General features: G+C 41.7%; 1 protein-coding gene across 3 annotated transcripts; it reads left to right on the top strand.

Moving 5' to 3' along the window:
* Positions 1-2,330: 2,330 nt before the first annotated feature.
* Positions 2,331-24,317, top strand: LOC122898141 (A-kinase anchor protein 10, mitochondrial-like). 3 transcript variants are annotated; one of them, XM_044236220.1, is made up of 5 exons: positions 2,331-2,518; positions 12,921-12,968; positions 19,053-19,235; positions 23,399-23,435; positions 23,650-24,317. In XM_044236220.1, the coding sequence occupies exons 1-5, from the start codon at positions 2,431-2,433 to the stop codon at positions 23,738-23,740; spliced, it is 447 nt and encodes a 148-aa protein (XP_044092155.1). In that variant the 5' UTR covers positions 2,331-2,430; the 3' UTR covers positions 23,741-24,317. The 3 variants fall into 3 exon arrangements, with proteins under 3 accessions (XP_044092155.1, XP_044092157.1, XP_044092156.1); XM_044236222.1 differs by lacking the exons at positions 23,399-23,435; positions 23,650-24,317 and adding an exon at positions 23,131-23,160; XM_044236221.1 differs by lacking the exons at positions 23,399-23,435; positions 23,650-24,317 and adding an exon at positions 20,463-22,055.
* The last annotated feature ends 438 nt before the right edge of the window (positions 24,318-24,755 follow it).

Below are 24,755 nucleotides of genomic sequence, written 5' to 3'. Positions count from 1 at the left end.
GCCTGGGTGGCTCAGTAGGTTAAAGCCTCTGCCTTCAGCTCGGGTCATGATTCCGGGATTGAGCCCCATGTTGGGCTCTCTGCTCAGCAGGGAGCCTGCTTACCCCCCCACCCCCACCAGCCTCTCTGCTTACTTGTGATCTCTCTCTCTGTCAAATAAATAAATAAATAAATCTTAAAAAAAAGAAAGAAAGAAATAATGACAGGTATTACCACCTGAGAATACATATTCTGCTGCCCGGAGGAGTAAAGGCAGCTCCAGAATTTCTGCTACGAGGCACTCAAGAGCAATAATCACAGTGGAAGGCAGGGCTGGTCCTGCTTTTACATGGATTCTACGCTGAGTTAGAGAAAATGAGAAAGGGTTTGAGATTTGCAGGGATTAGAGTACTCCCCCTGGCTCCTGTCCAGTGATGATATTCAGGGGATTTCTTGCACTCCCCCTTCAGTCCCAGGCAACTAGCCAGTCAACAAATACAAGAAGGCGCTGCCAAGAGACTGGACTCCAGGGGGGGAAGAGAGAGAAGGGCCCCCTGCTTACACTTCTGCTAGATCCCACATAATTCCCTTATATCAACTGCACATCAGCTACACTCTTCCTTGTCTTCAGCCAATCTCATTGAAGGGCAAGACCTTTGGTTTTATTGGCCACAAGACAGCAGAGTGGTCCTCCTGAGTGCAGGCTGGTTTACAACAGCCCTCTGATCCTGGAAGGACACTGCCCAAATTCCACTGTGGCCTCTGCAGAGGCCCCCAGGAGATGAACAGACAACCATTCTCAACACCAACTCAGGGCCACACTCCCTTTACCTAGGCAGCAAGAGGTTTGATCTTAGGCTCTGGAGGTAACTAAGTTTGAAATCCAGGATTCACCCCTAGTTAGCTTGTGACCTTGGACAAGATACTTTACTGTGCCTAGTTTTCCCAACACCAAGACCCAAGGTCTATTCTTTTTTTTTTTTTAAAGATTTTATTTATTTGTCAGAGATAGAGAGAGCGAGCACAGGCAGAGTGGTAGGCAAAGTCAGAGGGAGAGGCAGAGGGAGAGGCAGGCTCCCCACGGAGCAAGGAGCCCGATGCGGGACTCGATCCCAGGACGCTGGGATCATGACCTGAGCCAAAGGCAGCTGCTCAACCAACTGAGCCACCCAGGCGTCCCCCAAGGTCTATCCTTAATCTGGAGGCTTTGGCAGAGTAGCTGCGTAGAAAACTCTCAATAAGTATCAGCTGTGATTACTTTACAGGCCCAGGACCAAAACAAATCTATTAAGTTGCTCTAATTATATGGTGAAAAGACACCGGGTTTTAGTTACAGTCTCAAACACTGACACTCCATAATCTTGGACAAGTTGGACTTCTTTTAGGTCCCGTTTCCCCAACCGTCACATGATTTTACTGATTTAAAAAATACTCAGTGGACATTTATTGAGTGCTATCTTCTATATGTCTTCCCCAAAGGAGCCCACACAACGCTTCAATTATTTCCCAATCGGCGCACTCACCCAGTGGTGAGGGACACTGAGAGGGCGGCGGAGACTTCGTTCCCCTCTGCTTTAGGGATGGATGGAGGGCCAGATTTACCCGGGAAAAGGCATTTGAACGAAGGTTGAAGGATCATTCACAAGTCGGCCTTGTAATTACTGGTGATGCTTTTATGTTACTGCCCCTTTCAGACTTAAGCATTCGTAGGATTTGGTTCTGAAAACAAGCCCACTTCTTTTTTATTGCCGAGGTCACTGTGATTGAGAAAGCCAGTGGAGCCGCATAAAACAGGTTATGCCTCCTCTTCCCCCTTCGAGGAACCGTGACCTTGCGGTATCCGCGCGACTGGGGGTGTGTGTTTGGTCTGCTCGCCTGGGCAAGCACGGGCTGCAGGTGCAGGGTGAAGCTGCTGTAGTCGGCCTGTGCCTTTCAGCCTCACTGGAACCGAGAAACAGGAGGGCTAAGGGGGAGCGCAGCAGTGCTGGCCTCGCCTTGTGTACAAGGGCACGCTCTGAGTGCCCACGGCCGGACGCCCCCAGACCTGAGGCACCGCGCCATCCACTCCAGGGTCCGGCGACAGCGGGGAGTGGAGAAGACTCCGGCTCCGGGAGGGTCAGTTTTGCGGGAACCGGATGGGCATCTCTCCAACCCTGGCAGCGACGCCGGACCTGGGAAAGGGCACAGGCCCCACACACGCAGGATCACTTGGGCGGGCTGGCCGCGTGCCCCGGCACCCACGAGAGGAGGCGGGATGGGGGGCGGGGCCGGCGGGTCGGCCTCCCGTGAAGCCTCGCGCGGGGAAGGACCGGAACTCCGGGCGGGCGGCTTGTTGATAATATGATGGCAGGAGCTGCCTGGTCTTCTCGAGGAGGCGGTGGGGCCCACACCCGGAAGAAGGGTCTCTTTTCAGGCTAGTGCGGCGGCCGCTGCGGACCCGGCCGGTTGCTGAATGAGGGGAGCCGGGCCCTCCCCGCGACAGTCACCCCGCGCCCTCCGCCCCGACCCGGGCCCCGCCATGTCCTTCTTCCGGCCGAAAGGTAGCAGAGGGGGCTCCGGCTGGGAGCCAGGCCGGGCTTCAGGGGCGGCGGTGGGGTAGGTGGGCCTGCACGGGCTTTCCTCCCGGGTGGTGGCGAGGCCCTCGGCTTCCGCGCAGACGCCCCCTGCGTGCCTTGCTTTGCTCCCGGACTCTGCAGGGAGGGAGAAGGTGGCCTCCTCGCGCGAGGTCAGAGGGGAATTATCTCGCTGGTCCAAAAGTGTTTGCCAGAGCCCGTACAAGTTAATGCCTGTTTGCGCAAACCCCGTTTTCGCGTTTGTGTGCTGTGTGTCTATAAACGGTGGATCCAGAAGAAGGAAATTCCTTTAGTACCTTGTTACGGAAGTCTCTGACTTTTCAGAATACTGAGGGTTTTCTATCTAAAAGCAACATGTGAAAAAGCTCTTTTCTTCAACTGGTGCTATTTTCTAGTTTCCCCTTTTTTGGGGGGTGGGGTGGGGGATCCTGCAGTTCCTAAATAACATTACTTATTGCTGAAAGTTCCCTAATGAAGACTATTTCTTTTGATGACTTAGCAAGTCAACTTAACTGTTGGAACGCTCACTTTGTAAACGAAATTTCCGATTTTCAATTTTAATAGTTGCCCAGTTTTTAAGCAGAGGCAGTTTAGTTTTGATCCTGGATAAAGTTGTTGTGTTGCATTTAAAGTATATATCCAGAATGAACAAGTGTAGGTCTTTTTGGGTGATAGTGGTTCTTTAAGTTTTGTTATTTAAGAGAAAAGGTATCAGAGGGGGGAAACAAAAAAAACCACTAAACCTTATCAGAGGCTTGGGTTCACATGACTGCTCTGCTACTGACTGTCACCTGGGATAAAAAAAAAAAAGTGTTAACCCACTTTTTTCTCCTCTCTCAACCAAGAATTAGGTGGTTCCTAAAGGCCCCATTCAGATATGAATTCAAGAATTCTTTTTACGTACGTGCAGAGTTTTAGTAACTGATGTCATGGTGAGTGAATGGTACTGTGAGGAATGAATGAAAGCTCTGCTGAATGAAGGAAACCTGTAAAATGGTACAAGGAAGCTTTGTTGATAATGTACCTTGGTGTAGTTTATCGCTCTAATTTGTTTGACAGTGTTGAAGTGGTTTTTTTTAAGGGGGAAAGAAAGCATTCTGTGTATAATGAGGCAGATTGCATGTTACATAATAGACTGTTGTCTCTGTCCGACAAATACTTTTGAATGTCTGCTGCTTGGCAGGCACTGTGTTAGGCCCTCATTATTAAGCACTGAACAAGAAAATGTCCCTGCACCTATGTACCTTCTTGTCTGCTGGGACCGACAGACAATACATTTCTCTTTTAATACCTGTGTGTATTTACAAATTGATAACATGACAGAGATGAGGTGAGAGGAGAAGCATATTTTGGTTTGATGTTAGAGAGGGGCCTCAGCAGGTGACCTTGGAACTTAGAGCCAAGGGCTCAGTAGGAGGTACGAGAGGCTAGGGAAGAGCATGTCCAAAGGTTGTGAGTCAAGAAAGAGTTTGGTGTCCTTCAAGAAAGGAAGGAAGGCCACTGTGATTTGGGCTTGGAGCGGTAGACAAGATTCAGAGCTTTGTAGGCCATAGTTGGGTTTTATTTCAAATGCAGAGACATTATTTCAATTTATTATTATTATTATTTTTGAAAGAGAGAGAGCGCGAGAGGGATAGGGGAGAGGGAGAGAATCTTAAGTAGGCTACATGCTCAGTGTGGCGCTACTTCGGGGCTGGATCTCATGACCCTGAGATGGTGACCTGAGCTGAAATCCGGAGTCAGACACTTAACCAACTGAGCTACCCAGGCACCCCTTAGAATTTTTAAAGAGGAGTGATTTGATATTATGTTATAAAAAGATCATGGTAGTTGCTTTTTGCAGGCTGAATGTGGCAAGAGTAGAAGCTAGATGCTTCTGTTTAGGGATCCCATCCAGTCTTGAAATACCATTTTTAAATACCACCTATATGCAGACGACTCCTGAATTTACATCTCCAGCTTGAATTCTCTCCCGAGTTAAGAATGGTATATCCAACTGTTGGTCCACGTTATACCTCTACCTAATAGATACAGTATATCTGTTAATAGAAATAATAGGCTGACAGATGGCTGGCTCTTTGAGTTACTGTACCAAAATTTAACTCCAGATTTTTTGTCACCTCAGTAAATTGCATTTCTGTTCTTTTACTTGCTCAGTCTAAAACTTTAGTACCTTCTTGAACCTTTCTTTCTCTCCTGTATCTACATAAGCAAATCTGCTAAGTCTACCCCAGAATGTAACCAAATTCAGCATCTTCTCACCATCCCTGACTATTAACTCCCTGGTCTAGGTGGTCATCCCCGTAGATTGGACAGTTAAGTCCTCCTAGAGGATGTCACTCAAATCTCAGCTTAAAAGTTAAGAGGAAGCTGGTTTTATGAAAGTAGAGAAAATGGGTGCCAGGGTGGCTCAGTTGGTTGAGCGTCTGACTCTTGATTTGGACTCACATCATGATCTCAGGGTCGTGAGATGGAGGCCTGTGTTGAGTCCCTAGCTGAGCAGAGAGCCTACTTGGGATTCTCTCTGTCCCTTTCTTTCTGCTTCCCACCCCCACCTCCCCATCCCCTATCCCCTGTCAGCACTTGCTTGCTCACTTGCCTGCTCTCTCAAATAAATAAAATCTTCAAAGGCAGAAAGGAAATAGAGAAAGCAGAGTTATTTTGCTGTAGGCTTCAGTTTGGTTTCCCTTCTTCCAACCTTGACCCCTATCTCTTCAAATTTCTTCAGTAGCTTTCTGTACACGGCCCCCTTTAATCTTGTTCCCATTTCTTCTCTGTGTTCATCTCCTGCTCACCTTTTCCTGTTTTCTGTTTCCTTTTCACTGTTCTTTTTATATTGGCCTCTTTGTTGTCAAATACGTTCCTGCCTCAGGGCCTTTGCACTTAATTTTTTTTCCCCTCTGCCTAGAAACCTCTTCCCACAGGTACCCACTATTGTGTTCTCTCATCTCCTTGACATCTTGGTGAGGCTTTGTCTGTCCATCCTACTTTTAACATTGCAGTCCCCAGCCCTTGCACTCCTATCTTACCTACTTTCTCCACAGCATTTATCACCCTCTACTTTTCTATGTATTTTATTAAGATGGAAGCTGATTTTGTTCACAGCTGTATCCCCATGTATAGGTCAGTTCCTGGGCATAGTTAGGAATTTGGTAAATACTTGTTGAATAAATGAATAAAAACAAAAAATATCTGCTAGTAAAAAGTGCTGAACAGGGAATTTAAACTGATGTGGGAGTAGATCACAGGACAGCAGTCTTTGTTCAGATAATAAAGGAAGGCTTGTCTGAGAAGATGGTATTTAGTTTAAGATCTGAGTGAAGGGAGAGAGCCAGCCTCACAAAAGATCAAAGGAACTGCATTCTAACCAGAGAGAACTAGAAGTACAAATGTCTGAAGGCAGCAATAGCTGAGTGCGTTTAAGGAACCTGAAGAAGGCTGAAACTTAGGGGGTATAGGATATGCTTTGGAGACAGAAATAGCATAACTTGAACAAGTGATTGGAGTGAAGAAAAACTGGGAAAGTTTTGGGCTTACAGCATGGGGCAGGAAGAATTAAGAACTGTTTTTGGCAATTAGGACTTTGTGTAACAGACATCCATGTGGATATGTCAAGGTAGCAGTGGGATGTATGAATCTGTAGTTCTAGGAAGAGGTCAGAACTTGAGATACGGTTCTGGCTTTAGAAATATTTTGCAGGGGTACCTGGGTGGCCCAGTCAGATAAGCCACTGCCTTCAGCTCGGGTCATGATCCCAGGATCCTGAGATCGAGCCCCTGCATTATGCTCAGCAGGGAGCCTGGTTCTCCCTCTTCCTCTGCCTGCCACTCCCCCTGCTTGTGTGCTCTCTCTCTGTGTTAAATACATAAATAAAATCTTCAAAAAAAAACCATTTTGCATAACTGATGATTAATGACATGGGACTAAATGAGATCGCCTAGAGAATACATAAAATGTGAGGATTAGTTATGTTGAAAGGCTAAGGCTATTATAACAAAGGTACACTGAAGTGTAATGGTTCAAAAAAGATAGATTTTTTTTTATTACTCTCTTGAATTTAACAGTCCAAGTTTATTGGGTGGCTTTGCTTCACAGTCATTCAGGGATCTTTCCTCCCATATTGTTACACCTCTTTCCCTTGGGGTGTGGTCTGTTGTCAAAGCTGGGTCATAGCCTCTTCTGTCTGTCCTCAGTCCCCTGATCCATGGTAAGGAGGAAAGAGAAGCTTTGGCAGGAAAGTGACACAAAATTATTTCTATTCATATTCTTTTGGTGAGAAGTTAGTCATATGGTCATAGATAACTGCAAAAGCTTCTGGGAAATGTAGAGTAACTAGCCAGCTAGTAGCTAGCTAATAGGCTATAGTCCTCTTGCTAGAAAGAGGAAAATGAGTTCTGTGGCCAGGTAGCACTTCCTGCCATACTGTACACAAGAACAGAGCCTTGGTGAAAGTTCTAGAGTTAAGCCAGCTTTTAGAAGTTAAATTGAGGGGCACCTGGATGGCTCAGATGGGTGGCCTTTAGCTGCCTTTAGCTCAGATCAGGATTTCCAGGTCCAGGGATTGAGCCCCATGTCACTTCCGGTTCTACAGAGGTCTGCTTCTCCCTCTTCTTCTCCCCCTGCTTGTACTCTGTCTGTCTGTCTGTGTGTCTCTCTCTCAAAAGAATAAATCTTTACAAAAAACTTTTTTAAAAAGTTAAATAGAGGAACACGAGCCATTGGCAAAGGGGAATCAAAAATAAAATACCAGGGGCACCTGGGTGGCTCAGTGGGTTAAAGCCTCTGCCTTCGGCTCAGGTCATGATCCCAGGGTCTTGGGGTCGAGCCCTGCCTCAGGCTCTCTGCTCAGCGGGGAGCCTGCTTCCTCCTCTATCTCTGCCTGCCTCTGTGCCTACTTGTGATCTCTGTCAAATAAATAAATAATATCTTTTAAAAAAAAGGTAAATGCGTGGAGAAAGATATACCTTAAAAAAAAATACAAGTTATAAAGGAGTGTGATATCATGGAAGCTAAGAGAAGATAGTGTTTAAAAAAGAAGGGTGTGTTGTGTTGAATGTCACTTGCAGGATCAAGATGAAATAACTACTTAGTTTGATAATGTGGGAGTAATTGATGACTTTTGAGAGAGGTATCAGTATCAGTGGAATGGGTTGGAGGGAGAAGGTGAAGTGTGGAAAAGTAGCAAGAGTAAAAACACCCTTTTCAAGAAACTGCAGTGAAAAGGAACTAAAAGGGGCTCTTGGGTTAAGCGATTTTTTTCTTTTTTTTAAGATAAAAGGTGCTAGAACATGTTTGTATGGCGATAGAAATGATCTGGTAGAGAGGGAGAAAATGATACAGAAGAGAGAGGTGTTACTTGAGGCAGTAAAGTTCTTGAGAACTCCTGAAGGATGGGATTAAAGCTTGACTCTACCAAGATTTGGTTAGGGTATCCTGCCGTTGGGAATGGCAGTTGGTAGGACTACTTATATAATGTTTAAAAACCTTCAATCAATGCTATATGTTGTTTACAGATGCAGAAATATGTTAAAGAGTAAAACTGTAGGTGGAGACAATAATCTATTTTATGAAATTATTTCCCTGGGGAGAAGGGGAAATCCAATCAGGGAGAGAATTAATTTTCACATGCATGTCTTCTTTTGAAAAATTTTTAGAAGCAAATTAGTATAATCTTAAGATTTGACAAACCTGAGTATTACTCAGATTAAATTCTAGTATTGTCTTTGTTTTAGATGTTTCATAATACAAGGAAATAAAGAAACAAGAAAAAGTATAGTTAGCAATATAGAATAATGTAGTTGAAATAAACCTAAATCAGCAGTCACAATAAATGTAAAGACTATATGGCTAAAAGACAAAAAGTTAGGCTGGATAATAAACCAAAATCCAGCAATAAACTACTGGGAACACAACTAAGACATAAGGACATAGAGAAATTGAAAATAACTGGATGGCAGGATATAGTAGACAAATGTCAACCAGAAGAAAGCTGTGTGGCAGATGACATACTTGAAACAACAAAACATTATCAGGGATAAAAAGGTGACTACATTATGATAAAATGAAAATGGTAGTAGGAAGATAAAACTCTGAACTGCTTTGAACCTAATATCAGTCTCAAAATACATAAAGCAAAATATACAGATTTACCAGGAGAAATCAACAAATTTACACAGTTTTTTTTTAAGATTTTATTTATTTATTTGACAGACAGATCACAAGTAGGCAGAGAGAGAGAGGAGGAAGCAGGCTCCCTGTTCAGCAGAGAGCCCGATGCAGGGCTCGATCCCAGGACCCTGGGATCATGACCTGAGCTGAAGGCAGGGGCTTTAACCCACTGAGCCACCCAGGCGCCCCAAATTTACACAGTTTTAAGAATGATCTTCTTCAGACATCTAGAGCAGTAATCACAATAAACAGAAATGGGCTGTCCCAGTGAAAAGACTAGATTCCTCCTGTATGCCATTTAGTATAAAAAGGATCATAAGAAGGTTAAAAGTAAAAAGATGGGAAAATATATCAGGGATATTACACAAAAAGAAAGCTAATATAGTCTTCACAATAGCACAAAACAAAAAGTAGGGAAATTTTAAGTTTTGGAATGGAAAGGAGACAAAGGAATGGTTAGTCCCAGATAACATAATTGCATATATAAAAAAACTGAAGAAGATCTACACTCATACTTTTAGAACTCATAAAAGTTAAAAGAGTTCAGCTGGGTTTTAAAAATATATGTGTTTATATGGGATTATTTAAAACTCAGTTTTACCACTATATGCCAGTAAAAACAAAACTAAAATCATTATAGAGTTTATAAAACCTAATTTGACATGAAAGAAGACCCAGATAAATGGAGAGGTATACTATGTTCATGGATAGAAAGACTCAATCCCAGAAAGATGTGAACTCTCCCCCACATTAATCATTCAGTCAGTGCTACTTTAAAAATTCCTGTAGGGGTTTTAGGATCAGGACAAGTTGACACTATAATTAATAGAGCAGGTAGTTTTGTAAGAGAATAAGGTAGAGGACTTGGCCCTGTCAAAGGCTGATTATATGGTTAAGTAATTAAGACTGAAATTAAATGCCCAGGAAAAAACCCATGTGTGTATGAGAACTTGGTATATAAAGAGTTCCTGTTTAGTTGAGAAAGGTTGGACTAATCAGTAAGTGATGTTTGCTGTCCCTCTGGCAGAAAAATAATTAGGATTTTTCTATGTCGTATCATATACATCAGGGGTCAGTTAATTTTCTGTTCAAGACAAGATGGTGTCCTTGTAGCCATAGATTATATGTTAACAAATGGACATGGCTGTGTTAAACTAAAACTTTATTTATAAAAAACTGAAGGTGGGCTTGATTTGGCCCATGAGCTGTAGTTTCCCAATATCTGACAAACAAATAAATACAGGTAGATAAGAGCCCAGAATTTTAAAAAGCAACATTTGAAATCATATGGAAGAAAATACAGAGGGAAAAAAAAAATCTGATCCTGGGCTAGGAAAGGATATCTTTAAGACATAGGAAAATACAATCCACATAATGTAAATTTGGCTACATTAAAATTTAAAGCTTCCATACAATAAAATACACATAAGGTATTTGAAACACCAAGGATTAACATCCAGAATATGAGTGGAATTTCTGCAAATCAGTAAAGGACAAAGGAATCGAGTAGCCAGCCCATAAAAGAAGATACCTAAATACCCAATAAATACAAAAGGATATTTCCTCAGAGGAACTCAAGAAAATGAATTAAAAGTACATCAAATACCATTGAAAAATATTAATTAAATGGCCACTTTCATTAAAACTGCCCATCACTGGTTACCTATTAATTCCACTTATAGTGTTTTATCCTAGAGAAGTTTTTTTTTTTAAAGATTATATTTATTTATTAGAGAGAGAGAGAGAGAGAGAGAGCGCGCACAAGCAGGGAGAGGGGCAGAGGGAGAAGGAGAGGCAGACTCATGGCTGAGCTGGGAGTCTGATGTGGGGCTTGATCCCAGGACCTGAAGATCATGACCTGAGCTGAAGGCGGATGCTCAACTATCTGAGCTACCCAGGCACCCCTCCTAGAGAACTTCTTACATATAGACTACATAGGAAGACATGTACTAAAATGAATCAATAAAGGTGTATTTTAGAAATTCAGCAGCTAAAATGAAAGTACTAGAGCTACATGAATGCATCAGTATAGAGAAGTCAAATTATGGGATGAATACAAGCTTCAGATATGTGTAGAAGAATACTATTCATTTCATTTTTAAAGATCTATAGAATAACTGCATGTTTTACACTCAGGTAGTAATAGTCTAAAAACATAAATGGTAGAAAACATCCAATTTAGGGCAGTATTTATCTCCGGGAAGGGAAGAGTAGTGGGATCAGGTAGTGAGTCATAGGACCCTTTATATAATATTTGGGGGGAAAAGGGAAGTAAGGCAAAACACTAATAATGTGGTTATTGTTGGATTGTGTGTGTACTTGTCTGTTTCAAGTATTGACGAGATCTGATTGATGAGAATGTATTGAAGGTGACAAAAGTGGAAATATGGAGGTATGTTTTAGTGGTTAAAATCCGTTGGTCTTAGAAGTGTTTTGAGTGTGGGAAGTAAAGGAGAGACATGTTAAGAATGACTCCAAGATTTTTGGCCTGAGAAACTGGGGTGGGAGTGTCTGTCATTCATGAGAAAAATGAAAAGTGAAGTAAACCAGGTTTGGGAAGAGAGGGTATGTTCCATTTTGGACGAGTGTAATTCTGGAAGAGGATGGGTAGATGGTTAAACAAAATGAATTTTAAGGTCAGGAAGGTTTTACACTAGAAATAGAAATTCAGGATTCATAGCTTGTCTGTGGTATTGAAAGCCTTCAGAATGGGTAAGCTCAGCCAGGAAATACACATGTGTACGTAGTGAAAAGAAAAGGTGCCCAACTTTCTCTGAGAAACTCTCAGTAGGTAGAAGTTGACCAGGCAATAAACTGAGAAGGAGCAGCTGGAAACCAGGGAGTCGAGTGCCTTGGAAGTCCAGACAAGTTCATGTTTCAAGTAGGAGAAGCAGTCAGTTTGCAGATGCAACCCAGTTGCTTCTACTACATTACCTTATTATTTTTTTTTCTTTCCAACAGCAGTGATCAGTACCTGAAATGATAATTTTTGTTCATGTTTGTCTCCACATTCTTGTATGTAGACTTCTTGAAGACAGGACTGTTCCTTCCTGAGCCAGGACAATGTCTAGCACATACGAGGCACTCACATACTTGTTGATGGATTAATTTATCTGATACTTTGAGAGCTTGTTATTTCCTGCTACTAGCCTTTCAGTGTTGACTGTTGAAGAGCACATGTTGGGATTTTTTATTTTGATAGGCTTTTCATGGTGGGGTTAAAGAAAATTTAATGTTGGAAAAAAATACAAGAAAAGTAAGGAAGGTTAAAAATAGTCTTATGTCGGGGCACCTGGCTGGCTCAGTGGGTTAAAGCCACTGCTTTCGGCTCAGGTCATGACTCCCAGAGTTCTGGGATCGAGCCCCATATCAGGCTCTTTGCTCAGCTGGGAGCCTGCTTCTCTCTGTCTCTCTGCCTACTTGTGATTTCTGTCTGTCAAATAAATAAATAAAATCTTTAAAAAAAATAGTCTTATGTCAGATCCTGTAGGAGTTCACGCTTTGCTTAAGCTGCCATGTACCTTCCTTTCTTGGATATTACATTGTTAGCATATTTGCAGTAGAATTTCTACTGTTTTGTATAATGGAGAAGAGACTGTGTAGCACTTTAAGAGAAGTTGTTAAGCCTTGAGTATTAGATATTTAGACTATAAGTTTAGAATGTTTTTATTTGCTGCTATGAGAGGAATACACAAAAAGTAAGATACGATATACAAAGAACTCTTTTTCTTGAAGACGCATCTAGTGGCACATTTTAATAATATTAGTTAACATCCTAAATTAACCTTGTACCTCGTACTCTTCTGGGCTCTTTTTAATTTTTTTTTCACTCATAACCCTCTAAGGTAGATGTTGTTATTACTGTTCTAAAGTTATAAATCAAGGAAATTGAGACCCAGAGAAGTAAAGTAACTGGTCCATGGTCAGAGGGCTGTGTAATAAGTTGCAAGCTAGATTTGAACCCAGGTATTCTGACATTGTCTCTCCATTAGCACGCTCAGTGCTCTTGACTGAACGATGTTCAAGGGTCACTTCCTTTCCCCTGACAACTGTCTCGCCCTGTCCCCCTCCAAGGTGTTATTCCATTGTTGTACAGCTGTGAATATTCATCTGTTAGAACAAAGCTTGTCTAATTTTTACATCGTACAGATGGGATCTTTTTGACTGTAGAAGTTGGTCATGATGCTTTTTTATCTTCCAGTGAAAGGCAAAGAACAAGAGAAAACCTCAGATGTCAAGTCAATTAAAGGTGAGTTCAGTGGTGTTCCATTGTGTTAAAAAAGTGATGTGCTTTGCATTTACAGGCTATTTAAACCTGTTATCTTCCCCCCTTCTCTTGCCATTAATCATCTCTGCCTTCTTTTGTAATTATTTATGATTGTGACTTATTTCCTTGTTTGACTTGTATATTCTTCAGCACCTTGCATATATGATAGGCTTTTGCTAAGCACTTGTTGGCTGTCCTAGTGATACAGTAAACCAATGCCCTCCATTAATCACATGTTTGTTCACTAGAATTAATGAGTTGATTTTATTATTTTTTTAACTTAAAATCAGTGAATTAACATTGAGTGTATTGTTAGTGTCAGAGGTAGAGTTTAGTGATTCATCTGTTGCATATAACACCCAGTGCTCAGGATTAGATCAGGTGTCCTCCTTAATGTCTATCACCCGTTACCCCATCCCCTCATACCTCCCCTCCAGCAACCCTCAGTTTCTTTCCTGTAGTTGAGCATCTCTTATGGTTTGTAGTTGACTTTATTGTTTAAAAAAGCAAAAAGCGAGGGGTGCTTGCATGGGTTGAGTGTCTGGCTCTTGGTTTTGGCTCAGGGTCGTGAGGTCAAGCTCTGTGTTGGGTGCTCGGCTCAGTGTGGAGTCTGCTGCAGACTCTCTCTCCATCTGCCCCTCCCCACTGTGCTCACTCTCTCTCTTTCTAAAATAAATAAATAACATCTTTTTTATTTTTTAAAATTTATTTTATTTGAGAGACAGAGAGAGCACAAATGGGAGGAAGGGCAGAGGAGGGGAAGCAGACTCCCCACCAAGAAAGGAAACAGATGCAGAGATCGATCTTAGGACCCTGGGATTATGACCTGAGCTGAAGGCAGAGGCTTAACTGACTGAGCCACCCAGGTGCCCCATAAATAAATCTTTAAAAACAAAACAAAAAGTGCCTGCTGGGTGGCTCAGTGGGGTAAAGCCTCTGCCTTTGGCTCCGGTCATGATCCCAGGGTCCTATGATCGAGCCCCACATCAGGTTCTCTGCTTGGCAGGGAGCTTGCTCCCCACTCACCCCACCCCCGGCCTACTAGTGATCTCTGTCAAATAAATAAAATCTTAAAAAAACAAAACAAAACACAAAAACAAAAAAACTCAAAGTGAAAAATACTCTGAACTCAGCTGACAGCTCTGGAGTAAAGAACTTCCACTTACAAGGCTTGGCTTTCTGTTGTTTACCCGGAAGTATGGATCATTATAGTTTTTACTTCTCTGTTACTTTGGATGAATGGTCTTAACTTAAATTTATCCAGAGTACTTTATTGTAATCAGTATATTATCTATGTTTATAGGCTAGAGCATGCTTCTTTAGGTTGTAATCTCTACTATAGTTTTGACTGATTTTATTATATTAATTACAAAGATTGGAATGGAAAATTATAATGGAAATTGTTTATATAGCCGTTAATGTAAATTTCATAAATAAAATCTATTTACATGAGATCTATAGATTGCTACTTAGACTTTTTTTTAAGATTTTATTTATTTATTTGACAGACAGAGATCACAAGTAGGCAGAGAGGCAGGCAGAGAGAGAAGGAAGGGAAGAAGGCTCCCTGCTGAGCAGAGAGCCCAATTCGGGACTCGATCCCAGGACTCCGGGATCATGACCTGAGCCGAAGGCAGAGGCATTAACCCACTGAGCCACCCAGGTGCCCGCTACTTAGACTCTTTTTCAGATGTTTGTATCTTATGTGGCTAGCATTGAGTATTAACCATTTATGCTCAGTTTGCTGGAGAGTGACTAATTATAACTTAAGAGATTTGTAATATTAGGGAAGAGCTAGGGTACTTTACAGTCTTATTTTCTGCTTACGTCTGTTAATTTTAAGCCAGGTGTTTATGAACCGTGTTGGTTCATACTGCTTTCCTTAAGCAGAATTTGATTGACTTTGATAAATACTTCAAGCCCTTAGCAAGCAGCATGTGTAAAGACGAGATCCGAATGTAGAAGGAAGGGGTTTGATGTCTCAGGCACTTTATATTTCTCAGGTCTTCTACTCTAAACTGCTACTAACAGTGTGACCTTGGGAAGACCTGTAACCTTCCTCGGATTCTTCATTTGTGGAGTGAGAGGGTTGGCCTGCCTAACTTCTGAAACTGTACCTGGCTAAAAAAATTCCATGTTCCTACCCTGTGACAGTACATAATCTGTGCTTAGCATTCACTGGCTTACCTTAGAATCTTACAGAACAGAATCTTACAGAATCTTCCTTTCATAGGAAACAGGCCCTCAAGAAGTTTGCAGTATGATTAGAGCTTAGACGTGGAATAGTAGCAAATACACCAACATACTAATAACAACCATTTCTTTTTTTTTTTTAAAGATTTTATTTATTTATTTGAGAGAGAGAGCATGAGCGAGGAGAAGGTCAGAGAGCGAAGCAGACTCCCCATGGAGCTGGGAGCCCGATGTGGGACTCGATCCCGGGACTCCAGGATCACGCCCTGAGCCGAAGGCAGTCGTCCAACCAACTGAGCCACCCAGGCGTCCCAATAACAACCATTTCTTGAACACCTGTTCTGTTGTAGGCATTAGCCAAAAACTGAGGCTAGGCAAAAAAAAAAAAAAGACTTTGCTCCTGTACTCACTGAACTTAGAGATTGATAGGGGAGAGGAACATTCATCAAGTGAGTCCACAGATGGCATGGGCTGGATCTACAGTGATGAAAATAAAGAGAGATGGAGTGATCAGTTCAGAGCAAAAATCAATAGAACTTTGTTATTGATTAAATAGGAGGTGTAAGGGATAGGAAGGTTTCAGTTTAACACCTACTTTTCTGGCTTGCCTAACTGTGTGACTGGTGGAGAACCAAGTTGGGAAATTATATGTTCAATTTTGGAATGGTGGGTGGGAGGTAGTTGGAGACATTTACATATATTATTTTATCCACATAATTCTAGAGTCTGAGATTCCAACCAAAGGTAAAAGGGTGATTTTTCTAGAGTCTGGCAGACCAAAGCTCAAGTTCTGCCTGTTGAAACAACTACTATCTCATTGACATGTATCAAGTATTTAACTTTTGTCTTTCTGCATCTCAAAAATGAGGAAAATAGGGGTGCCTGGGTTAAAGCCTCTGCCTTTGGCTCAGGTCATGATCTCAGGGTCCTGGAATTGAGTCCCTATCGGGCTCTCTGATCAGCAGGGAGCCTGCTTCCTTCTCTCTCTCTCTCTCTCTCTGCCTGCCTCTCTGCCTACTTGTGATCTCTGTCAAATAAATAAATAAAATCTTTTAAAAAAATTTGAGGAAAATACTGGTCTTGCAAAATTGGTGTAAGAGATAATGAAGTAATATACCCTCCAAAAAATGTGTATCGAGCCCCCAGTACAAGGTTTGGTACGTAGGAGGTACTACTCTGGTAGCTCTTGTTGTAGCAGAAGAGGCCCTGAACATGATGGCTTAGTTAGATGAAATATTGTGAGGAGTTCAGAGGAATTTGTGATCAGCAAATGCTTTTTTAAGTGTGGGGAAGGTTTTGTAGAAATGGGACTTAATCTATATAAAAGTTGAATAATAAGGATTTGAGTGAAAGAGGCAGTTCTTTCTCTTTTCCCTAACAGCCCAGCCTCTTCTTTGAGTATATATTGGGCAGAGGGACCTTCAGACAAGTAAGGGGGTATTTTCACAGAAGATTGATACCCAGTTGTAAGGACCTTAGAGACCAGAATAGAGAGTTTAGACAGAGAACATAGGGAGCCTGTAGGCTTTGAGTAGGATGTTGATGCTTTATATACGGTATTTATGAAAGGTAAGTCTGGAAGAGTTCTATAGGATGGAAACCAAAGAAGTCGTTTTGCTGTAATACAGAAAAGCCTGTATTAAGGGTGTGGTGTTGATAATAAACATGTAAGTAGATGTATAATATCTTTAAGAAAAAATCAACCAATCTTAGGTAAACATGTAGAGTGAAAAAGAATGGGCCCATGATTCTGAGCTTTGGAGACTGGCAGGTTGAGCAGAGATAGGGAAATCGAATAGGAGCATTAGTTTGGAAGAAGATGCGGTGAGTTTGGTATTTGGACAAATTGGTCTTGATATGGTCAAGTCAAAGTGAGAATAGCTAGCGGTAAGGAATTAATAGGCCCCAAGCCCAGATCAAAGGCCAGGTGTCAGATGCAGGTCAGGGCTTACTCCCTGGGGCTCCAGTTCCATAGAAGTGTACCCTAAGAGCTGCTGCAGAGAGGTCCAGAGTGTGAGTGAGACGTTCCCCTTGAGTCAACCAGAGTTACTAATAACTGTTTTGTTTTGTTTTTTAATGTATTTATTTATTTATTTGACAGAGAGAGACATAGTGAGAGAGGGAACACAAGCAGGGGCAGGATGGCGGTGTGAGAGGGAGAAGGAGTCTCCCCACCGAGCAGGGAGCCCGAAGTGGGGCTCAGTCCCAGGATGCTGGAATTATGGCCTGGGCCAAAGGCAGACGCTTAATGACTGAGCCACCCGGACGTCCCCTAATAACTCTTTTTAAAAATCTCCTTTAGATATCTGTTTAGATTTTAGGTACCTATTTTATCTGGTTTTATTTATTTTAACAGATGTGTCAGGGTCTCAAGTTTATTTGTGGGAAAAAGAGGAGTACTTACAGGTTTAAATAATCTTTTCAGAAAAGTTGGCTCTAGTAATAATTAAAAGGTTGGAGAGTAAATGTTTCTAGCAAAAAGAATAAAAGAGCAGAGAGCCTCAGGAGGAGGAGTCAGGGAAGGAGACCATTTCCGACATGGTGGACATTTTTTAAAATTTCTTTTTTAAGATTTTACTTATTTGTTAGAGAGAGAGCACAAGCAGGGAGAGTAGCAGGCAGAGGGAGAAGCAGGTTCCCCACAGAGCAGGAAGCTCTGTGTATGGAACTGCGTCTCAGGAGTCTGGGGTCATGACCTGAGCAGAAGGCAGATGCTTAGCCTACTGTACCACCCAGGTGTCCCTTCTGTCCTTGCTATAGCAATGTGCTAGGCCAACACTTCTTTTTTTTTTTTTAAAGATTTTATTTATTTATTTGAGATAGAGACAGTGAGAGAGAACATGAGTGAGGAGAAGGTCAGAGAGAGAAGCAGACTCCCCATGGAGCTGGGAGCCCGATGCGGGACTCGATCCTGGGACTCCGGGATCATGACCTGAGCCGAAGGCAGTCGTCCAACCAACTGAGCCACCCAGGCGTCCCTAGGCCAACACTTCTTAAAGACCTTTACTAAGAGTCTTTAATATTTGTATGGAATAAATAGGAGAGTTTGAATGCTGATCCAGCTGTAGCAACGTCACAGGACTACTTTGACAGTGTTGTAATACTGAGTTGCTTATTTCCTGTTAGCAAATGGGTAATTTCTTTATTCTGACGTCAATAGGCCCTTTCGTCAGACTACTAAGGAAAATGTATTTTGTGAATTTTTTAAGTGTGCTTTATCTCAAGCAGCTTGATCCTTGATCATAAATGTTTTTCATTAGAGAAATTTTGTTACCCAATTAAAAAGTAAAATAAGGGGATGCCTGGGTGGCTTAAGCGTCTGCCTTCAGTTCAGGTCATGATCCCAGGGGCCTGGGATGGAGTCCCACATTGGGCTTCCTACTCAGCAGGGAGCCTGCTTCTCCCTCAGCCTGCTGTTTCCCCCGGCTTGTGTACTCCCTCTCTCTTCCTCTGACAAAAAAATAAAATAAAATAAGTATTCTGAAGAATGTTTTTCTCACTTTTACCCCATTTCACAAGTTTTAGTTTTGTTCCTTGGACAAAAAGGATTAAGGAATTGAAAAGGTCCATATATCAGAATGTTTTCTGGCTTTGGTACTTTCTGTCATCAGTAGAAGTTCTCAAAGAAACATCTCTTGTTTTAAGTTCCATTTTTGGCACAGTATTTTGAGAGTTATAAATAATAATAGGACATTGCTTTCCAGTTTTCTGCTGCTTGATTCCCTTTCCCGTTAAGTATTTTTTGTTGAGTGTGTATGCTTAAGGGAGGTGTTACAAAATTTAATTTTTAAAGTTCTCTTAAAGTCCTTTAGGAGACATTTTTAGGCTATCAAATTATGTTTAATTTTTAACCTTTTTCCCCCCAAATTATAGCTTCAATATCTGTACATTCCCCACAAAAAAGCACTAAAAATCATGCCTTGCTGGAGGCAGCAGGACCAAGTCATGTTGCAATCAATGCCATTTCTGCCAAGATGGACTCTTTTTCAAGTAGCAGGACAGCAACACTTAAGAAGCAGCCAAGCCACATGGAGGCTGCTCATTTTGGCGACCTGGGTAAGTGACTCACTTTTTGTTAACTTCTAGTAGGAAGGATTGAGTGTGTTATGGGAAACTCTTGCTGGAGGATAGTAGAACTGTATAATGGGAATGTGCTTTAAGATAAGAGCATGTGTTTCTTGATCTGTATTTAAGATAAGAGCATGTGTTTCTTGATCTGTGGGTTGTGAGTTTGATCCCCACATTGGGCATGGAGCCTTCTTAAAATAAAATTTGGGGCACCTGAGGGCTCATTCATTAGGTGTCTGCCTTCGGCTCGGGTCATGATCCCGGGGTCCTGGGATCGAGCCTCGCATTAGGCTCCCTGCTTGGCGGGAAGCCAGCTTCTTCCTCTCCTACTTCCCCTGCTTATATTTCCCTTCTCGCTATCTCTGTCACTGTCAAATGAATAAATAAAATGTTATAAAAAAATAAATAAAATTTAAAAAGTAAATAAAAATAACAGCTACAAGTATAACAAATGATACTCTATTACGTTCCCATAAGCAAAAAATATAAAGCATTCTCAGTTAAAAAAAAAAAAGGGCCATTTCCAGAAGAAGAAATACATTTAACCAGTAATTATATGAACAAGATGCCTCATTTCACTCATACTCAGGAAATTGCAAATTTAAGTAATGAGTTAATGTTCTCCCTAACACATCAGCAAATCTTTAAAGTTTGACAATTTGAATGGTAACGGAGATGCAGAGAAATAGCCAGTCCTATTTAGTGGAAGTGTAGATTGATGAAGATTTTTTTGGAAGGCAGTGTGGAAGTAGTTATCAGAATGTAAAATAGAAGATCTAGCCCTCAGAGGTAGTCACATATATGCCAAAAGATGTAGATGCAAGTATGTATAAAGCTTTTATTGCAGTGTTATTTGTGAAAGCAAAAAATGAGGAACAACAGGTACATATCTGGCGATGGAGAAGTAGATACATTGTGGTGTCCCCGCATCTGGAATATTAGGGAGCCATTTAAAAGTCCGAAGATGACCTAGAGAAATATCTAAGGTTAAAGTGCAAAAAGCAGGTCACATAACAGTGAGTGTAATAGGATCCCTACTATGTTAAAATAACTTCTTCCCCCCTGCCCCCAAAAAAGATACGAAGGAGATCGAATTTTCGCCCACAGTTCTGCACTTCATAAAAGTTGTGTGTCATGGCATCATAAATTGAAAGAAAAGTGAATAAATTGATGTCTAATTAAATTAGCCCGTCTTTTGACCTATTTGCTTAACAGTTGTGTATCTTCAAAGATGTCAGAGTGTCTGTGGGCCACACTCAGCAGTACACTGCAAACAGCATTTGTATTGATCACAAAATAAAATTGTAAGTTTTACTGGATTACACCTGTGTTGCTGGTGGGGATGTGAAATGGTACAGGCACTCTGGAAAATAGTTTGGTGTTTCTTGTGGAGCAGAACGTGCAGATGTCATATGACCCTGCAGTTGCACTCTTCAGCTTTTATCCTAGAGAAGTGGAAACTTACATTCCCACAAAAGCCTGTACCCCGATGTCCATAGCAGCTTAAAAGCCGAAACCCGGCTGTCTTGCAGCATCGAGTGAGTGGTTAGACACACTGGTACTTGCATACCACAGAATACTGCTCAGCCATGAAGAAGAGCACACTATTGATTTACCTCACAGCTTGGGTGAGTCCCAAGGGAATTGTGCTGAGCGTCAAAAGCCAGTCCCAAAAGGTTATGCGCAGTAGGATTCCATTTGTATAATATTTTTGAAATGACAAAATTAGAGAAATGAAGGATAGAGTAGTGTTTGCCAGGGCCGAGGAATGGAGGAGGTGGTTACAAAAGGCCACATGAGGCATCCATGTGGCATTGGAACTGTTCAGTAACTTGGCAGTTACCCAGGGTAAAGTTGCATGGATTCCCTTGCATGGAATGAAGTCCACAGTTGTGTACAGGTGAAATGGGAAGATCAGAGTAAGATTGGTGGTTGTAGCAACATCAGTACCTTGATGTGATACTGTAATATGGTAATGTAAGATGTTACCTTGGGGAACCTCGGTAAAGGGTACATGGGATCTCCCTGTATTGTATCTTATTGTTGTATTTGAACTTACCATTATCTCAGAATTAAAATTTTAATTTAAAAATTAGTAAATCTTGCAAAGGATCAGAATTTTGTGAAGTTCAAGAAAGGGAGGTTGACAGAGATGTACTGGTTAACCTTGAACATGAGACACCCAGGAGGTGCCTGGGTAGCACAGTCGGTTAAGCACCCCACTCTTGATTTCAGCTCAGGTAGGGTCATGAGATTAGAGCCGGTGTTGGGTTGGGCTGTGCTTGCTCACTCGCACCCTCTCTCGGAAAAAAAAAAAAAAGAAAAAATAAAAGAAAAAAAAAAAGAGAGAGAGAGACAGCCGGCAAGGATGACACATGAAGTGTTTCAAAAGAAAATAATTTGAATATCAAAGGATTAAGAAAAGCCATTTTGAAAAATTGATCAAACCCTGCTAATTTTATGAAGCTGAACCTCAAAATGTCAATGCTTTAAATGTTAAAAAAAGTGTTTTTGTTTATTCTAATAGTTTGTGGTTATAATCGTAACCTAAATTTAGTTACATATACAATGAACTTATTTTTATTAAATTTTGGTAAGTTTAGTTTTATTTCTCAAGATAAAAATCCCAGAGCTACTCTTTAATCTGTTGTAACAAACACTGAGCATTGGTAACATTTTTCTGGCCATGCACACATGGACAATTTTTCTTCAGGAAAAGTTCCTAGAGGTGGCGTTACTGGGTTGCGAAATCATGCAGATGCTTTTTTTTTTTTTAAGATTTTATTTATTTATTTGACAGAGAGAAATCACAAGTAGATGGAGAGGCAGGCGGGGGGGGGAGCAGGCTCCCCGCTGAGCAGAGAGCCCGATGCGGGACTCGATTCCAGGACCCTGAGATCATGACCTGAGCCGAAGGCAGCGGCTTAACCCACTGAGCCACCCAGGCGCCCAGTCATGCAGATTTTTAAAGCTTTGCCCTCTGTTACTGAATGTTCTTCCAAAGAGGTTTTGTTATTTTTTATTTTCATCATCAGTGGGTGACAGTGTTGCCTGTTCTGCTGTGCCTTTGTTGGGTTTTATTGTTATTTTTTGAAAAAAACATCTTCCAGTTTGACAGACAAAAATGTTATATTAATTTGCTTTTCTGGCATTTTTAATTAGATGGAATATATTTTCATATTTTTATTGGCTGCCTTTCTTTGGTACTAGTATCGTAAGATTTTTTTTTTCCCCAAGAATTTCCATGGTCTGAACTGCCATTAAAAGTCAGATAAGAGGGCGCCTGGGTGGCTCAGTGGGTTAAGCCGCTGCCTTCGGCTCAGGTCACAATTTCAGGGTCCTGGGATCGAGTCCCGCATCGGGCTCTCTGCTCAGCAGGGAGCCTGCTTCCTCCTCTCTCTCTCTCTCTCTGCCTGCCTCTCTGCCTACTTGTGATCTCTCTGTCAAATAAATAAATAAAATCTTAAAAAAAAAGTCAGATAAGAATAATTGAATTAAAGAGCTTTTTAATAGTTGAATTAAGTTCGAACACTTGTTTCTTTGCCTGTTTAGCAGTCACAGTGACAGTATTTCTAGTTCTTTATATTCATTAAATTGCTAGGGAAGTAAACTCTTTTTTATTTATTTTTTATTTTTATTTTTTTTTAAGATTTTATTTATTTATTTGACAGACAGAGACCACAAGTAGGCAGAGAGGCAGGCAGAGAGAGAAAGAGAGAGAGAGGAGGAAGCATGCTCCCTGCAGAGCAGAGAGCCCGACGCGGGGCTCGATCCCAGGACCCCAGGATCATGACCGGAGCCGAAGGCAGAGGCTTTAACCCACTGAGCCACCCAGGCGCTCCAACTTTTTTTTTTTTTAAGATTTTATTTATTTATTTGACAGAGAGAGATCACAAGTAGGCAGAGAGGCAGGCGGAGAGAGGAGGAAGCAGGCCCCCTGCTGAGCAGAGAGCCCAATGCGGAGTTTGATCCTAGGACCCTGGGATCATGACCTGAGCTGAAGGCAGAGGCTTTAACCCACTGAGCCACCCAGGCACCCGGGAAGTAAACTTTTATTCAAGAATTCTGGTGCCACTAAGCTGATTGTGGCTGACTAATCTATTAATCTTAAATTATTTGTTACTGAATTGCTAATCTTTTGCTTCTTTCAGGCAGATCTTGTCTGGACTACCAGACTCAAGAGACCAAATCATGTCTTTCTTTTTTTTTTTTTAAAAAGATTTTATTTATTTATTTGACAGAGAGAGATCACAAGTAGACAGAGAGGCAGGCAGAGAGAGAGGAGGAAGCAGGCCCCCTGCTGAGCAGAGAGCCCGATGCGGGACTCGATCCCAGGACCCTGGGATCATGACCTGAGCCGAAGGCAGCGGCTTAACCCACTGAGCCACCCAGGCGCCCCCAAATCAAGTCTTTCAAAGACTCTTGAACAAGTCCTGCATGACACTGTTGTTCTCCCTTATTTTATTCAATTCATGGAACTTCGGCGAATGTAGCATTTGGTTAAATTTTGGTTAGAAGCTGAAAGTTTTCACTCTACAACTTGGTCCCGAATAAGAGCACACAGTCTCAACACCGAGAAGCAGAGTGCATAGGCTGAGCCTGTCTCTCCATCTAAGAAGCATGAAACTGCAACATCTTTTGTAACTGAGTCTCTTGACAAGAGATTGGAGGATTCAAGCTCAGCTCAACTGCTTATGACTCAATCTGAAGGAATTGACCTGAACAATAGAACTAGCAACATTCAGAATCACTTGCTGCCTTCCCGGGAATGTGACAGTGCCCATTCTCTCCATCTTGAAATGGCCAGAACAGGAACACATCCAGTTTCCATGGAAATCCAAGAATCCTCCTCTAGACTTCTAGTAGCCAGTAGAAATAGTCCCTCTTCACCACTGAAGGAATTATCAGGAAAATTAATGAAAAGTAAGTACGTGGTTTTCTTATCTCTCTTTATCCTCTTTGTTTAATCAGTTTATAAAGTAGAACTTGAGGCAGGAATAAAAGCATTAGAATAGTTTTCTCTCACACCCACTTGCAAATTCGGAAGGATTTGGAGAATGTCCTGGAGAAGGATTGGTATTTGAAGAAGAACAGCAGGGATACAGACAAAAATTGAATCCTCTCCGAAGGCTCTTTTGCAGAATTAACTAATAAAGAAGGGTTGAATCCTGCCTCTGCCTTCCAGAGATTTTGAAATCAAACCATTATCCAGGGATGCTTATTTCATTTTCATCTCATTCTTAATTTCCTACTAACTTACTGTCTGCTTCATAGGTAAAATTATTATTATTATTATTTTTTACGATTTTATTTGTTTATTTGACAGAGATCACAAGTAGACAGAGAGGCAGGCAGAAAGAGAGAGAGAGGGAAGCAGGCGCCCTGCTGAGCAGGGAGCCCGATGCAGGACTCGATCCCAGGACACTGAGATCACGACCTGAGCCGAAGGCAGCGGCTTAACCCACTGAGCCACCCAGGCGCCCCTGGTAAAATTATTTTTTAATTGCC

This window comes from Neovison vison, unplaced genomic scaffold (assembly GCF_020171115.1).
Source record: "Neovison vison isolate M4711 unplaced genomic scaffold, ASM_NN_V1 Scaffold_130, whole genome shotgun sequence".
NCBI lineage: Eukaryota > Metazoa > Chordata > Mammalia > Carnivora > Mustelidae > Neogale > Neogale vison.
The sequence above is the reverse complement of the archived record's forward strand: the minus strand, read 5'-3'. Positions and strand labels throughout refer to the sequence as shown.

Bases quoted from the DNA above. Each gene is read 5' to 3' on its own strand.
- LOC122898141 (XM_044236220.1), top strand. From the start codon at position 2,431: ATGAGGGGAGCCGGGCCCTCCCCGCGACAGTCACCCCGCGCCCTCCGC. The intron at 2,519-12,920 runs GTAGCAGAGGGG...TTTATCTTCCAG, and splicing joins GTCCTTCTTCCGGCCGAAAG to TGAAAGGCAAAGAACAAGAG. The intron at 12,969-19,052 runs GTGAGTTCAGTG...CCCAAATTATAG, and splicing joins AGATGTCAAGTCAATTAAAG to CTTCAATATCTGTACATTCC.